General features: G+C 39.4%; 3 protein-coding genes and 1 long non-coding RNA gene across 11 annotated transcripts in view; 2 read left to right on the forward strand and 2 right to left on the reverse strand.

Moving 5' to 3' along the window:
• Positions 1-1,057: 1,057 nt before the first annotated feature.
• LOC103396136 (uncharacterized) lies at positions 1,058-10,694 on the reverse strand. Of its 2 annotated transcripts, XR_003048694.1 has the most exons (6): positions 10,614-10,694; positions 9,953-10,100; positions 9,771-9,848; positions 8,965-9,047; positions 6,188-6,336; positions 1,058-1,252 (listed from the first exon to the last, which is right to left on the reverse strand). It is a non-coding gene; the product is annotated as an uncharacterized LOC103396136 (long non-coding RNA). The 2 variants fall into 2 exon arrangements; XR_001761733.2 differs by lacking the exons at positions 1,058-1,252; positions 6,188-6,336 and adding an exon at positions 7,123-7,237.
• On the forward strand, positions 2,553-6,939 carry asip2b (agouti signaling protein, nonagouti homolog (mouse) 2b). 3 transcript variants are annotated; one of them, XM_017042438.2, is made up of 4 exons: positions 2,553-2,740; positions 2,937-3,043; positions 5,792-5,865; positions 6,173-6,939. In XM_017042438.2, exons 2-4 carry the CDS (start codon positions 2,938-2,940, stop codon positions 6,338-6,340), a joined length of 348 nt encoding a protein of 115 aa, XP_016897927.1. In that variant the 5' UTR covers positions 2,553-2,740; position 2,937; the 3' UTR covers positions 6,341-6,939. The 3 variants fall into 3 exon arrangements, with proteins under 3 accessions (XP_016897927.1, XP_008332333.1, XP_008332334.1); XM_008334111.3 differs by having other exon boundaries at positions 2,559-2,750; positions 2,866-3,043; XM_008334112.3 differs by having other exon boundaries at positions 2,559-2,740; positions 2,866-3,043.
• LOC112486288 (V-type proton ATPase subunit d 2-like) lies at positions 9,456-10,747 on the forward strand. The gene is made up of 2 exons (XM_025052419.1): positions 9,456-9,855; positions 10,516-10,747. The coding sequence occupies exons 1-2, from the start codon at positions 9,735-9,737 to the stop codon at positions 10,713-10,715; spliced, it is 321 nt and encodes a 106-aa protein (XP_024908187.1). The 5' UTR covers positions 9,456-9,734; the 3' UTR covers positions 10,716-10,747.
• A 121-nt stretch (positions 10,748-10,868) lies between these two features.
• LOC103396157 (uncharacterized) overlaps positions 10,869-12,564 on the reverse strand; it is a 24,615-nt gene continuing 22,919 nt past the window's right edge. For 4 of the 5 annotated variants that reach the window (XM_025052414.1, XM_025052412.1, XM_025052417.1 and 1 more), the window contains 2 exons: positions 11,098-11,156; positions 10,889-11,007 (listed from right to left, as the gene is read on the reverse strand). In XM_025052414.1, coding sequence (XP_024908182.1) covers positions 10,972-11,007; positions 11,098-11,156 — 95 coding nt within the window. In that variant the 3' untranslated portion in view covers positions 10,889-10,971. Of the gene's footprint in view, positions 11,008-11,097; positions 11,157-12,564 lie in introns of all 5 variants that reach the window. The other variant, XM_025052415.1, reaches the window with a different exon arrangement.

Below are 12,564 nucleotides of genomic sequence, written 5' to 3' on the forward strand. Positions count from 1 at the left end.
CATGTTTGTGTCATGTGCCCTGTTTTTTTTTTAAATTATTTTTATTTTTTAAATTATTTTCTTTATACTGTAAATACTGTTTTTTTCAGTGCAGTTCAGGGTTCAGTAGATAAAACCGTTGACATAAATGGTGTTAACTTCGCCTCTAGACATTATATTTTAAATGGCCCCTCATAATGTCAGATCCTAGATACGGTTACATTTCCTGGGTGTTACTGTACACCACACTTTATCATAAAAATGTCCATGTGTCAGTGAAACCTGCTCGGTTTTCTATTAAATGACTGTTCATAGGGGAAAAAAATCTGACATTGGACGGAGGCCAGCCGGAGTTTAAAGGCAGGCGGCTTGTCTGAGCACAGTAAGAAGTTTATGGGGTTTACACAGTACATTAGTGACCTGACATTTTCTGTAATAACATGTCCACGGCGCTGCGTCACATTTTGATGAACATTGTGCACGCAGGCTCACAGATGTTCATTTGTGTGTCTTTTTCTTTAATCCTTCTATCACTCCGCCCTGTCTCCCTGCATCTGTTCTTCATTTTCCTTATCTGCCATTTATACCAGAGGACCCACTGAGGTTAACCAGTCTCTCTGCTGTGTACCTGATGTGGACACCTCTCTTCACTGCCAAAAAAAAAATTTAGCTAAAAGCTAACATATAGAGTATCTTTCATTTAAAAGTGCAGGCAGTTCATATTTCTAAAACCTATGTCCTAAGTTACATGTGTCAAACTCAGGCCTAAGGTGTAATTATATTTGGCCCGCCAGTATATAGATGCTATATATTTTTTTCAAATGTAATTTCTCATGTGTTTATGATATTAAACTTTGTTTGTTTCCATATGAAAAAACGATCTACCTGTACTCCTTTTGTGATCTACTTTAAACCATAATAATACAACGTTTGATGAATTTGTGTACATAATACTGTATTCCGAGAGAGAAGTTAACATTATATAAATATGCAAACATACCTGAGGTTCATTATATAAATATGCAAACATACCTGATGTTTTTTTTTTACTGTTTTATTTCCTTAAAAAATTATGTTAATAAGCTACAAAGTTCTATTCCAAGTTATGTTTGAAATAATATTGTAAAGGCCTGTGTGATGTCTGTGTGGTGTTCTTTACATGAACATACATGATACTCACCAGACAGGGAGAGATCATGATCAAGAAGGTGGTCCACCCAGGGCGAGACCCTCCGCAAATTCCCCAAATTACGGAATCTCCACAGCATTGTTCCTGGTAGTGTGGGGGACAAAAGGGCTGCGCATGAGCTCTCCCCTGATTTTTTTTTTAGTTCCACAGTGCAAGCTCTAAAAGCTCTAAAAGGACTTCAACTTTAAGACTGTGTACCATCTGCAAACTGAAAGTACACCAGTTTTTTAACTGCTGGCATTTCTTGTAAACATTTTTGTCCCAAGTGTTTGTTGTTCCTTCTCCAGCTCCTCGCCTGTTTCACATTATGTAACCAGTTCTTCAGGTTTACCCAGAACATCTCCACTGTCTCAGGGGTCGTACCACTGACTTTGGGGTTTTTTCTCCCCCCACTGTTTTTGCAGCAAAACATTTTGGGGTGTTATCTAATAAGGCCTGTTCTCAGGGCTGACACGTTCAGACGTGGACGTGCACACGTTACCAATGAGATTCAACAGTGACCGTCGGTGTAGCTGTGAACCAGCGTGTGCAGCACCAGGAAGGAAACGAGGCGGTGAAATGTAACTGTAGCCACGGTGGCTTTTATTATTTACCGTTCGATACTGAGATCTCCTCCGAAGTCCTCCAGACATGTGCGTTCTCTCTAAGGCCACATGGGTGATAAGTCTCCTGGAAAACTAAAACCATCCCAGTTGCCCCACCGCCTCCCCTCCACCTACTCTCCCAGGGGTTCTTCACCAGGAAAGCGGTTAACGGGGGTGCAGTATTGTTGCGTAAAATAAGGGTGACGTGAGAAACAGTTTGAGTTTGGACACAACATTGAAAATAGTTATATTAAAGTAATTAGGTAATAAGGTGTATTACTGCCACCTACTGGGCCAGTCATGCAGCCATATTATATCATTAAAAAAAAAGATCTTTTTTTTTAACCTGTATTTTTTTCAACACAAAAAGGTCATGCAGCCATATTATATCATTAAAACATTTTTTTTATTTTTTTAACCGGTATTTTTTTCAACACAAAAAACCCACCAGACATATGAAAAAAAATTGCAGGCTCTTGCAGAAAGTTTATACTTCCTGTTAGGGTTACAGTTAGATTGTTACAACCAGACATACACTGTTTAAATTGTATATTGTGTGAATATATTCACCTCCACTTTGTAGTGAAGAACAGTTAGGAAAAGAAAAATCTATAAAATTCACACTCCTTCCACAAGCAGGAGCCCTAGTGCCACAAGTGGTACGCTGACCTTCGTTTGAGAACCGTCTCCCTTTAAAATAAACGGTGCTAATTCTAATATCAAAATATCCTGAGGTGGTTCGTTTTACGTCACTGTTCGCTATTTCTGCTCGGTCACGTGAGGTCGACGACGCGTTTTCTGATTAGATTTTGGTTTTTCTCCGCCCTCGTGCAGAGATGAGCGGCTCCACCTCGCTCACTCGCGCACTTTCTCTCTCGCTCTTTCTTTCTAGCACACACATACATACGCGAGCGCGTGCACGTGCGCGCACACACACACCCGGTCTACCGGAGACCACAGAGAACATTCGAACGAGAGGAAGATAGAAGTGAGTCATAGTGAGTTGTGCCGTAAAATTTAAATTTGTGTCGAATCAATTTGCGTTTACGTTCGAAGTCGGGAAATTGTGTGATGATTAAGAGGTGTTCTTGTTTTTTCTCGTGTCCTTAACAGATTTCATCATCGTCATCATCATCATCGTCATCATCATTATTATTATTATCATCATCTTTGTTATTACCAAGGATGAAGATCACCATCACACACTTGCTGTGCTTCGTCCTGCTCATCCTCCCACTCTCCTGGGCTGAGGACAGCAAGAAGAAGGAGAAAAAGACCGAGAGTGACCCAGGTCAGAGGATCATTATTCATCATATATTATTAAAAATATTATTTTTATATATATATATATATATATATATTACTGCAGTGTCAGGGTTGGGCAAATTGACTGTTATGCTTCTTTAATGGTTGGTGATTTCTAAAAATGCAAATTTGCAGACTGAATGCGAATTAGACTTTAGTTTTTGACGTTTTTTTCAGATAAGGTTTTTAAGGTGGTGATGGTATTTAACAGTACACAAAAAGAAAGGATCACAGTTTCTGTTACTGCAATATTGTGTTGTATTATTTTATAAATATTTAAAATATATTCTTTTTTATTTAAAGCTGAAAATAATGTTAATGAATAATATTATTATTATTATAAAATGATTATTCAATAACCAGGAAACCACGGCAGCAGATTTTAAAGGAGCATGTGATTTCCAAACTCTTCGACCCGACGTTCGGCTTTTCGCAGTATATTATTAAGTTATAAATCTGGACGGTGAACTGAAACATGTACTTAGGTAACTGACTCTAACCTAGACAATGAAAACAAGCCTCAGGACCTGGGCATCTGTTTATCTTGTTCTACATGGCATTGCAGACATTCCCTTCTGCCTTTGATTTATCTGTGGCCCCCGGCTCTTCATCTTGGTCTTTTAAGACGGATGTGGAAGTTTTTATTAAAAAAAAATTAAAAAAAAAAAAAAAGGATAAAACAGGAGAAAGATATTTAAGGTTTTTTTTTCTGTAAACCAATATAATTTGTTTGAATATCCTTGTTTTATCACCACGCCGTCACAAGTGATTGATCAGTTTATGCAACAAAAAAAAAGATTGTGGCAGAAGAGGAAGAAAGATAAAAGAGCTATAAGTGCAAAGAAAAAAAAAATCAGGAAAAAGTCTTCCTGACCGGTGCCTCCATCTTTATCTCTGTGTCACCTTTGACCCCTCGTGTCTCTTTATATTATATCAACCCTGCACCGATAAAAGGGACAGCCAGAATGCAGCTGCATGGCAGACACCTAAATCCAGATGCTAAACATTTGGTATAAAAAGCAGTAGCGTTCAGCTGTTCAAAAAAAAAAATCCCTTGGGTTTTTCTAGAATTATCTTCTAATATAGTCTCAGTAGGGTTGTAATTGAAAATACTAAAGAAATATATTTTAATAAATTTTTTTAACATCCAAAATTGTCTAAATCACAATAGAAAAAAAAAAAAGTCCAAAAAACTGTGTTACACAACGTCAGCGTAGGTTACATTGAAAAAAAATCAAGTAAGCAACATCTGGGATGGGGACCTGTGTGGGTCTGGGTCCCGTGTGATGATGAAAAGTGTGGAATTCTGTGTCTTTAAGTTACTAAATGGAATAAGTAAAATCACACAAGCATCGGTTTTGTTTACAGTTAGATTTGCAGTATTTAGTTTCAAACAACTAAAATGAGACATTGATCCACAACAGAGACTCTACTCTATTTGTTATTGGATAAGCCTTAAAGATGGAGACTCACAGGGATGACATGAAGGGACGCTCTTGATTTGTTTGAAAAAAAAAAAAAAAAAAGTGTTCTTTTGTATATACTCCGTGATCAAAGCAAGAGTGAGTGCCTCAGCATCAGCAGGAGAAGAAGAAGAAAACGTTACCAGGCCGAGTTGGATTATTTGTCTGCGAAACCACCAATTGGACATCTGTACGTGGTCCACGACTTGTGTTGGACTGGAACGGAATGTGTCCGTCACTAGGCTAAAACTAAAACAAAAAACAAAAAAAAACAAAACTGGTTACAACAACGAGGGGCTTTTTTTTTTATTTGTTGGTCTTGGGACGGAGTTTGGTATTTACGGTTTGCTGTAAAAACACTGTAAAATAGACCTTTAAACACGCCTGGCCTGGGGCTAGCAGGTTCGCTTTGATGGTTTTTGTCAGTCCGGTACCTTTAGGCGGGTTTTCGTGTGCACACGTTGGGCAAATTATTTCTTACTATGTGATTTTTGTGTGATGACTTTAACGTTGATGATGATGATGGATGGATGGATGGACTTTAACGTGCATATATTTTTTGTACTTTGAAGAAAAAAAACAAGTGTGAGATCCCAGATAATGCTAGCATTTAGCACATTTTGCTCTTATTTAAACAGACATGTTTGTGAAGAAATATCATCCTTAATAATAACGTCCACCTGCGCAGCCGTTGGGATCAGTGGAACAAAACGAACACAGCTGCAGCTCGTACATACGGTTCTCCACGCTGCACGATGCTATGTCGATGCATGTAATGTACGGTCAAAGTGATATCCCATAACATGCAACCAGTGAAGGTCCTGCTAGCTTGACTGATTTAACAAGAATTATTTAAAACACATGTATACGTAAAAGGTTCGCTGCCACCTACGTTCTCAGGGTGTCCAGGACTGCTAAAATCAGCATTAAAGGTCAAAATAAAAAAATAAAAAAATTACAAGAAAGAAAAATCAGCCCCAACGAGTTGTTCAGGAAACGTACTGCAAAAAATAGTAGAAATAACTGACAATTATTGTTGTGTCTCAATTCAGAACAATCAGATAATAATAATAATAATGGTGATAATAATAACAATAACACTAATACTAATAACAATTATTATTATGCAGATAATAATAATAATAATGGTGATGATAATAACAATAATACTAATAACAATTATTATTATTATTGTTATTATTATTTTGTGGTGACTAACCACATTGACTGTCAGCCTGTTTATTTATTTATGTATTTATTTCCTCCTTAAGTTTGGAGCCAACCCAAGCCAAGACGACTTTTCGCGAGGCAAAAGATTTCTTCATCAAAGGATCATCGCACTCCCGTGAGCGCTCTTCCATCACCGTTTAATGTGCATGCATGTGTTGCCGAGCTTTATGTTACGACTCAGCTACATGTAATTAGGAAGAGGTGTGAAAAACACTGCATGGAACCAAAAGCATAAACAGTGTGTAACCACAAAGCTGCACGTCCAACATGGGGCTCGAACCCACGAAAAAAGTGTGATCCGCAGACACAGTGTATATCTGGTTGTTTAGGCCCAGTCATCTGCTGTGCAATTTTTGTTATTTTCCTCTAAAAAGGATCATGGTGAACAAAACCGACTTCATGTTTTTGTTTTGTTTTTCTAGAAACACAAGTCTAACCTCAGTGCTCCTCTGCGGCGTTGCGGTCGCATGACGGAGAACTGCTCGGCTCGCGTTCCCTGCTGTGACCCGTGCGCCTCTTGCCGCTGTCGGCTCTTCAACACCATTTGCCACTGCTGGAGGACCAACAAATCGTGCCGAAATAGAACCTAAATGGAGCAGACACGTAAAAGAAAAACGTACTGAGATGTGCCAACCAGCAAACTGATTTAAACGTAAAAAAACTAGTTAACAGTAAAATATTTCTGGTGTATTTCTGTGGTCATTTTCCTGTGAGCTTTAGCATCACCAGTGCATTTCATGCAGAGTTGGAATAAACCATAATAGGCAGCAGTTCGTTGCACAAGCGTAGTATCAGGCACCAGATGTTTAGTACTGACTCTCAGCAAGTCTTGAACAGTATTTCAACAACATTTTGAAGGAAGTGGGGGGATATGCAATACCTACATGGTACAAAACGGAGCTTCGTATAAAAAGCTAGATGCAGCTAAAAAAAACATGTTTGGTGAAGATGCTAAGCTGTAAATGACAGTACCATCAGTGTAGAAAGGTATTCCTGAAATCACTATATTGAAGTACAAAGAAAACGCATTTTTTCTAATTAGGTTCTTTAACAGTTAGATATATTACTTTTCGTATTTGTAATTGCATGCCATAACATATGCTATCCAGACATTTTTATTTTTTACATTTTATAAAAAATGTGATAATTGATTATTTCACCCTTTTTGTATTAAAACATTAAAACTCCATCATTGTGTTTGTTCTGTTTTAACTATTCCTTCAGGAAAATATATTGCTCTTTATATATGTTAACTGATGAGGCACACTGCTGGTGGAACTCAGGTGATGCATTTTTTGACAGAGGATGACTGGGCTGGAAAAAATGTTTAACCACGGACTACAATCGGTCCCCAGCCTGGACTTTGGACATGCCTTATCTGCTCCATATTTCTTTGCAGGGTCGCACGAGGGGGTGAGGGTGGTCCTTTCACCAATCCTAGCCATAAATCAGCGAGGGCAGGGTTCACCCTGGACAGTTCGCCAGCCCTTTGTTTTCATGGAAATAAGTATAATTATATTAGAAAATATTCACATTTAATGAAATATAATTTGACAAAACATCACAAACAGGAAGTGTATGTGCATTTTTTTTTCACTTCCAAAATTCTTCAAGTGGGCCGGATCGAAAAGTCATCATCCTAAGAAGCTCGCGATGTATCGCAGAGGACAGACCAAATTTGTTGTTTTTTCCCACACTGTTTCAGCCAGAGGACAGACCAAATTTGTTGTTTTTTTTCACACTGTTTCAGCCTCAGGTGGAAAAAGAAGAAGAAGAAGAAGAAGAAGAGAACCGTTCTGGCCTTTCAGTCATAAAGCACCACAGCTGGAGGCTGCTCTGAGGACACCACTCAACTTTATCTACCTATTAGACCTCCCTGTAAAGTCAATCTCCTTCTAGCTGGTGAAAGATTAGACAGAAAAACACTGCGTATGATAACCAGGGACAAGCAGATGTTTATTGTCTTAGCGGAACAATTCCCAGCTTCCTGTTCTCACACTGTTGGCTCAGATGGACCACATTCTTGGTGACGTCAAGTACAGAGCGTGGAGCGTAAGCTCTTTTTTGTTTTAGGAATGTCGTCAACTGTGTTTGGATGTTATCTTCTTCAGAGGCTGGTGAAGAGACAACCGGACTTCAACTTCTCCCCCCTCAGGGTGGTCAGGAATGTTACGCCATCTATGTGCTTAACACTGAGAGTTCGTGTGTCCATCTGACGAATTAAGGAGGTTAAAAAACAGCGCCGTCACATTGTTGGACTTTTTGCTGATTTACCTGACGTTGCTTGACCTTATTTGGCCCATTGTTTCCCAATGACTGGGTCATGACCCTCGGGTGGGTCACAAGAGATTCTGATGTGATGTATATGTACGATATATCAGAAGGACATGTGCTTTGATATGCCACAATGTTACCATGCATAAGTAATTCTGCGTCCCCTAAATCTTTCTCCAAGTAATTCTACAGCATGTGGCGCACAGCAGGCAGTACAGTTAGCTGTACTCATGTACAGTATGTTCCCCGCATGAAGAAACATGAAGGGGTTTATTTTGGTGTGGGGTGTGGTGTTGTTCTACTTCCAACAGCTTTATGTCTTTTCATCCTAATTCAATCAATGCAATAGACTCCAAGCTGTGTCCAACACTAAATATGCAATTACTTCAATAAAAGTCTGCGGGAAACACTTCAGTTTGGCTCTTTTTTATGTCACAGCTATTTACAAACTAGAAACAGAGAGTGGTAAACACACACACATGTGCTCACATCACCTGCTGTAATAACATTATTATTGTTTACCGCAGAAATTCATGAATAGTGCTGAATTATTTGTGGTTTAAAGCTACTAGGATATGGCGTTTATATATTATATTTAAATTTACATGTTTGTTATTTTCACACTGACAGCCGCTGGAGGGCACTAGTGCAACTTATACTCTGGATCGATATACTGTATAGTCCGGAAAATACGGCACTGCTAATCTGCTGGAAATATCCTTAACTTTCCTTGCCTGTCCTACCAAACATGAACTTATTTTAATGTATAAAATGTCCGCAGTGTCTCTTGACTTGTATCATTCTGGCCACTTTTTTTAAGATGCAGGCAGACTGCAGCATTGGACATACCATCATACACCTCTAGTGTATAAAATATCTTGTACACTATCATTTCTGCAAATAGGAATCGATGTGTTTGTGTAGTTTTTGTCCTCTTCACCTGTGTAATGATAAGTTGGGGACACCACTCCTCGTCTGCCGCCGGTTTTCGTCTCAAGGGACCGTCAGAAGGGTGCGTATTTCCTGGACATGCAAAAAAAAAAAAAAGAAAATTGATGGGCAGAACATGGTTCCGTCAGATGGTTCACATAATAACGGAGCAGAAATAAGAACAGACAGAAACAACTTAATTTGGTACCAGCAGTAGAGAAGCCCACGTCTAAGTGCTCGCTGATTTAAATGATGTCTTGAAATGATTGAATGAGAGTTTTTACTCTGAAGGTATTAGGACTGAAGTCTTTTGAAATACCCTACAGACAATTGAATTTCCTTATAAGCCCCCCACATGCTTTGTAGTCTGCTTCCTAAACATGCAAACGAACCAGAGACCTGTTTATTGTTGTGTCTGCTTTTGATTTCAGGGAAAACATCTGGTTCAACGTGGAGGTAACTGAAGAATTTCTTACCCCTCAGACGCCGGCCCCTGAACCAAAATGAGTTTGACAGCCCTGCTTTAATACATTAATATCATTTGCAAAAGTTTTGTGTTAATCAAACCTAAAAAAAGGAAACTCAAAAAATATTTTAAAAAAATGGGAAGTGAACACAGTTCAGTCTTGAGTATCTGTGGAACTTGTCCGTAACAGAGTGGAAGGGAAATAACCGCACAGATATTAGTCAGCCGATGAATTAGGCTTATTTATAAAGTTGCTCTTTATAAAGGGACCGTCTCTAGGGCACGCCACCTTTGTTAGGGACTAGTCTGATGTCATGGCAGAGCTCAGCTTTAACGTGGACCACGGTTACCTGGAGGGTCTGGTTCGAGGGATGAAGGCTGGGATTCTCACAGCGTCGGACTACCACAATCTGGCCCAGTGTGATACCCTGCAGGGTAAGAATATTTTAGTATTATATACATTTAGTAGTATATATAAATGAATAACAATATATAAAGTGTGCAAAATTAGCTTTAAAAAAATTCTCTTTACCTCCTGTGAGGTCTTATCTCCTCTGAGGTCTTGCTTTTTTTTTCCCTCTTGCCTGGTTACTTCGTGGTCCAACATCCTTTATAACCAAACTGCTCCACCTTAACTGACCTTCTGATCTTATTTCTGATCACGTCCTTCCTGGTCACTACTGAAAATCACAACATCACTTTACTTCACTACTGTCTAATACTTATTGCCCTCTTTTCGAGGGGTGTCAGACATACGACCCGCGGACCAAAACCGGCCCACTTGGGAATTCAATACGGCCCGCTTGATGAATGTTGAAATAAAAAAAAAAAGCCTAAACACTGAATGGACACACTGAAAAAAAAAAAAAAAAAAAGCCTAAACACTTAATGTAAGGGATGTCGAATATTTCATCAAATATACATATATTTTGTAATATATTTGTAGTTATAAAGGAAAATCCCTTAAAGTCACAAACATTAATCTTCATTATTAGTTGTTATACAGTTTTAGAGAAGTTCTTCTGGATAACGTATTTTTAGCAGAACTTCCCCTAATTTAACTTCCTGTTTTCCCCTCTTCTCCTCTGACCGCAGACATGAAGCTACACCTTCAGAGCACAGACTACCGTGACCTGCTGTCCTCTGCTGAGGACCTGACTGTGTCTCTGGTGGACAACATGCTGAGAACAAACCTGGTGACTGAGTTCAACTATCTGCGCTCCAATGCTCTGCCTCCACTCTCCACCTTTCTGGATTATATCACGTATGGAAAAAAAAACAACGTAGTAAAGTAACCATGCATGACGAACTCTTACTATCCAGAGCAGCTTTAGATGACTTGGCACTATATATTACAGATACAGTTACATGATTGACAACGTGGTGATGTTGATCACCGGAGCCCTGAAACAGAGAGATGTGTCCGAGCTCCTCCCACGATGTCACCCGCTGGGCGCTTTTGATCAAATGGCTGCTGTGTGCATCGCCCGCACGCCCACTGAACTCTACTCGACCATTTTGGTGGACACACCACTGGGTAATTCAGATCATCTAGTCTCCTCTAATGATCAGTTTTGGAGAGTTATCCTAGCAAAAAAAAAAAAGAAAAATATATTTAGTAAATAAAACTGGTTGTTGACAGTAAATATCCCAACGTTGGTGCAGCTCTGTTCTTACAGGATGCCGTATCTGATTCAAGCCTGGATGAAATGGAGGCCGAGATCCTGAGAAACAAACTGTACAAGGTGATGGTTATTGGTTGTGAGGGTTACAGGGTCAACGAAAATGCTCGTGAGCCACTTCTGCTACTTCCTGTTTGTAAGAGGAAAACATGGACAACAACGTACTCACACTTTGTGAAACATCATCACCTTTACACATCATTATTATTAAACAATATTTCATTTTGTTTTTTAAAGGCATACTTAGAGTCCTTCCACTCTTTCTGCAAAAACCTTGGTGGTGCCACCAAGAACATCATGTGTCCAGTGTTGGAGGTGGGGTAAGGTTTAAAAGAAAAAGTTTTACCACATTAACACATTAAAAATCAAGTGAGTGTGTGTGTGTGTATGTTTGCTGCAGTTCGAGGCCGACCGACGGGCCTTCATCATCACAGTGAACTCCTTCGGCACAGAGCTCAGCGGTGCCGACCGCAGGGCTCTGTATCCGACCTGTGGCAAACTGAACCCTGACGGACTGCAGCTGCTGGCCAGAGCAGAAGACCACGAGCAGGTCAAATCTGTGGCCGACTGCTACCCAGTGAGTTCCAAATGCATCGGTGTGGCTTTTTCTTATTAAAGAGGCTTCGACCAACTGCTAATTCAATCCTTCGATGTACTACAGGAATACAAAATCATATTTGACGAGCCACAACAAGGATCGGCCAAGACGCTGGAGGACAGATTCTTCGAACAGGAGGTAATCCAGCTGTAGCGCTGAGAGGGTGGCTTTAAAAATCAACAGAAGCTCTGCCCATCATATTGGTTTAACGTCTACACAGCAATAAAAGCAGACAAGCACATGCTGACTTGAAAGGGCTTTAATGAACAAGAAGCCAAAGACATTTTTGTGACGCCACTATTGACCTTTGACCACCCACATCTAAGCTGTTAAGTCCCAAGTAAATGTAAAAAGGCTCCCTTTATATATATATATATATATATATATGTATGTATGTATGTATGTATACTCTGTCATCAAGCAGATTTTGTCCTGGATCCAATCTGGTTTCATTCCCAAGTCAGATCAGTCCCATGGGTCTTGACCAGGTCTGTGATCACAATCAATCATTATGTCTGTCATAATGGAGAGGAGTCTTCGCTGGACTTCAAACAGCCCCCTCCTGGAGTCGATGACAAATCATACTTAAATGTTTACTAGCATTATAAATCAAATGAGGATTAGGGATGTTTTTTTTGTTTTGTTTTTTTTTTTTTCCCCAGACATTGTTTCCACGAGGAGTTTCGATCGGAGTCTTTTCAAATTCAACTATCGCGTCAACATTCCCTTTATTGTACATACCTATGGTGTAATAGTGAGAGTTGTTTTTTTTAAGTGTATATTGTTCAAGGTAAGTAATGATGGTTTCATTTTTCTTTTCCCTTCAGGTCAAGTTGAACACTCTAGCTTTCCTGCAGCAGTTCC

Source organism: Cynoglossus semilaevis, chromosome 20 (genome assembly GCF_000523025.1).
Source record: "Cynoglossus semilaevis isolate Cse_v1.0 chromosome 20, Cse_v1.0, whole genome shotgun sequence".
In the NCBI taxonomy this organism is placed as follows: domain Eukaryota; kingdom Metazoa; phylum Chordata; class Actinopteri; order Pleuronectiformes; family Cynoglossidae; genus Cynoglossus; species Cynoglossus semilaevis.

Coding starts and splice junctions, on each gene's coding strand:
- LOC112486288 (XM_025052419.1), top strand. CDS start 9,735: ATGGCAGAGCTCAGCTTTAACGTGGACCACGGTTACCTGGAGGGTCTG. Junction 9,856..10,515: donor CCAGTGTGATACCCTGCAGG/GTAAGAATATTT, acceptor CTCTGACCGCAG/ACATGAAGCTACACCTTCAG.
- asip2b (XM_017042438.2), top strand. CDS start 2,938: ATGAAGATCACCATCACACACTTGCTGTGCTTCGTCCTGCTCATCCTC. Junction 3,044..5,791: donor AAAGACCGAGAGTGACCCAG/GTCAGAGGATCA, acceptor TTCCTCCTTAAG/TTTGGAGCCAACCCAAGCCA. Junction 5,866..6,172: donor CAAAGGATCATCGCACTCCC/GTGAGCGCTCTT, acceptor TTGTTTTTCTAG/AAACACAAGTCTAACCTCAG.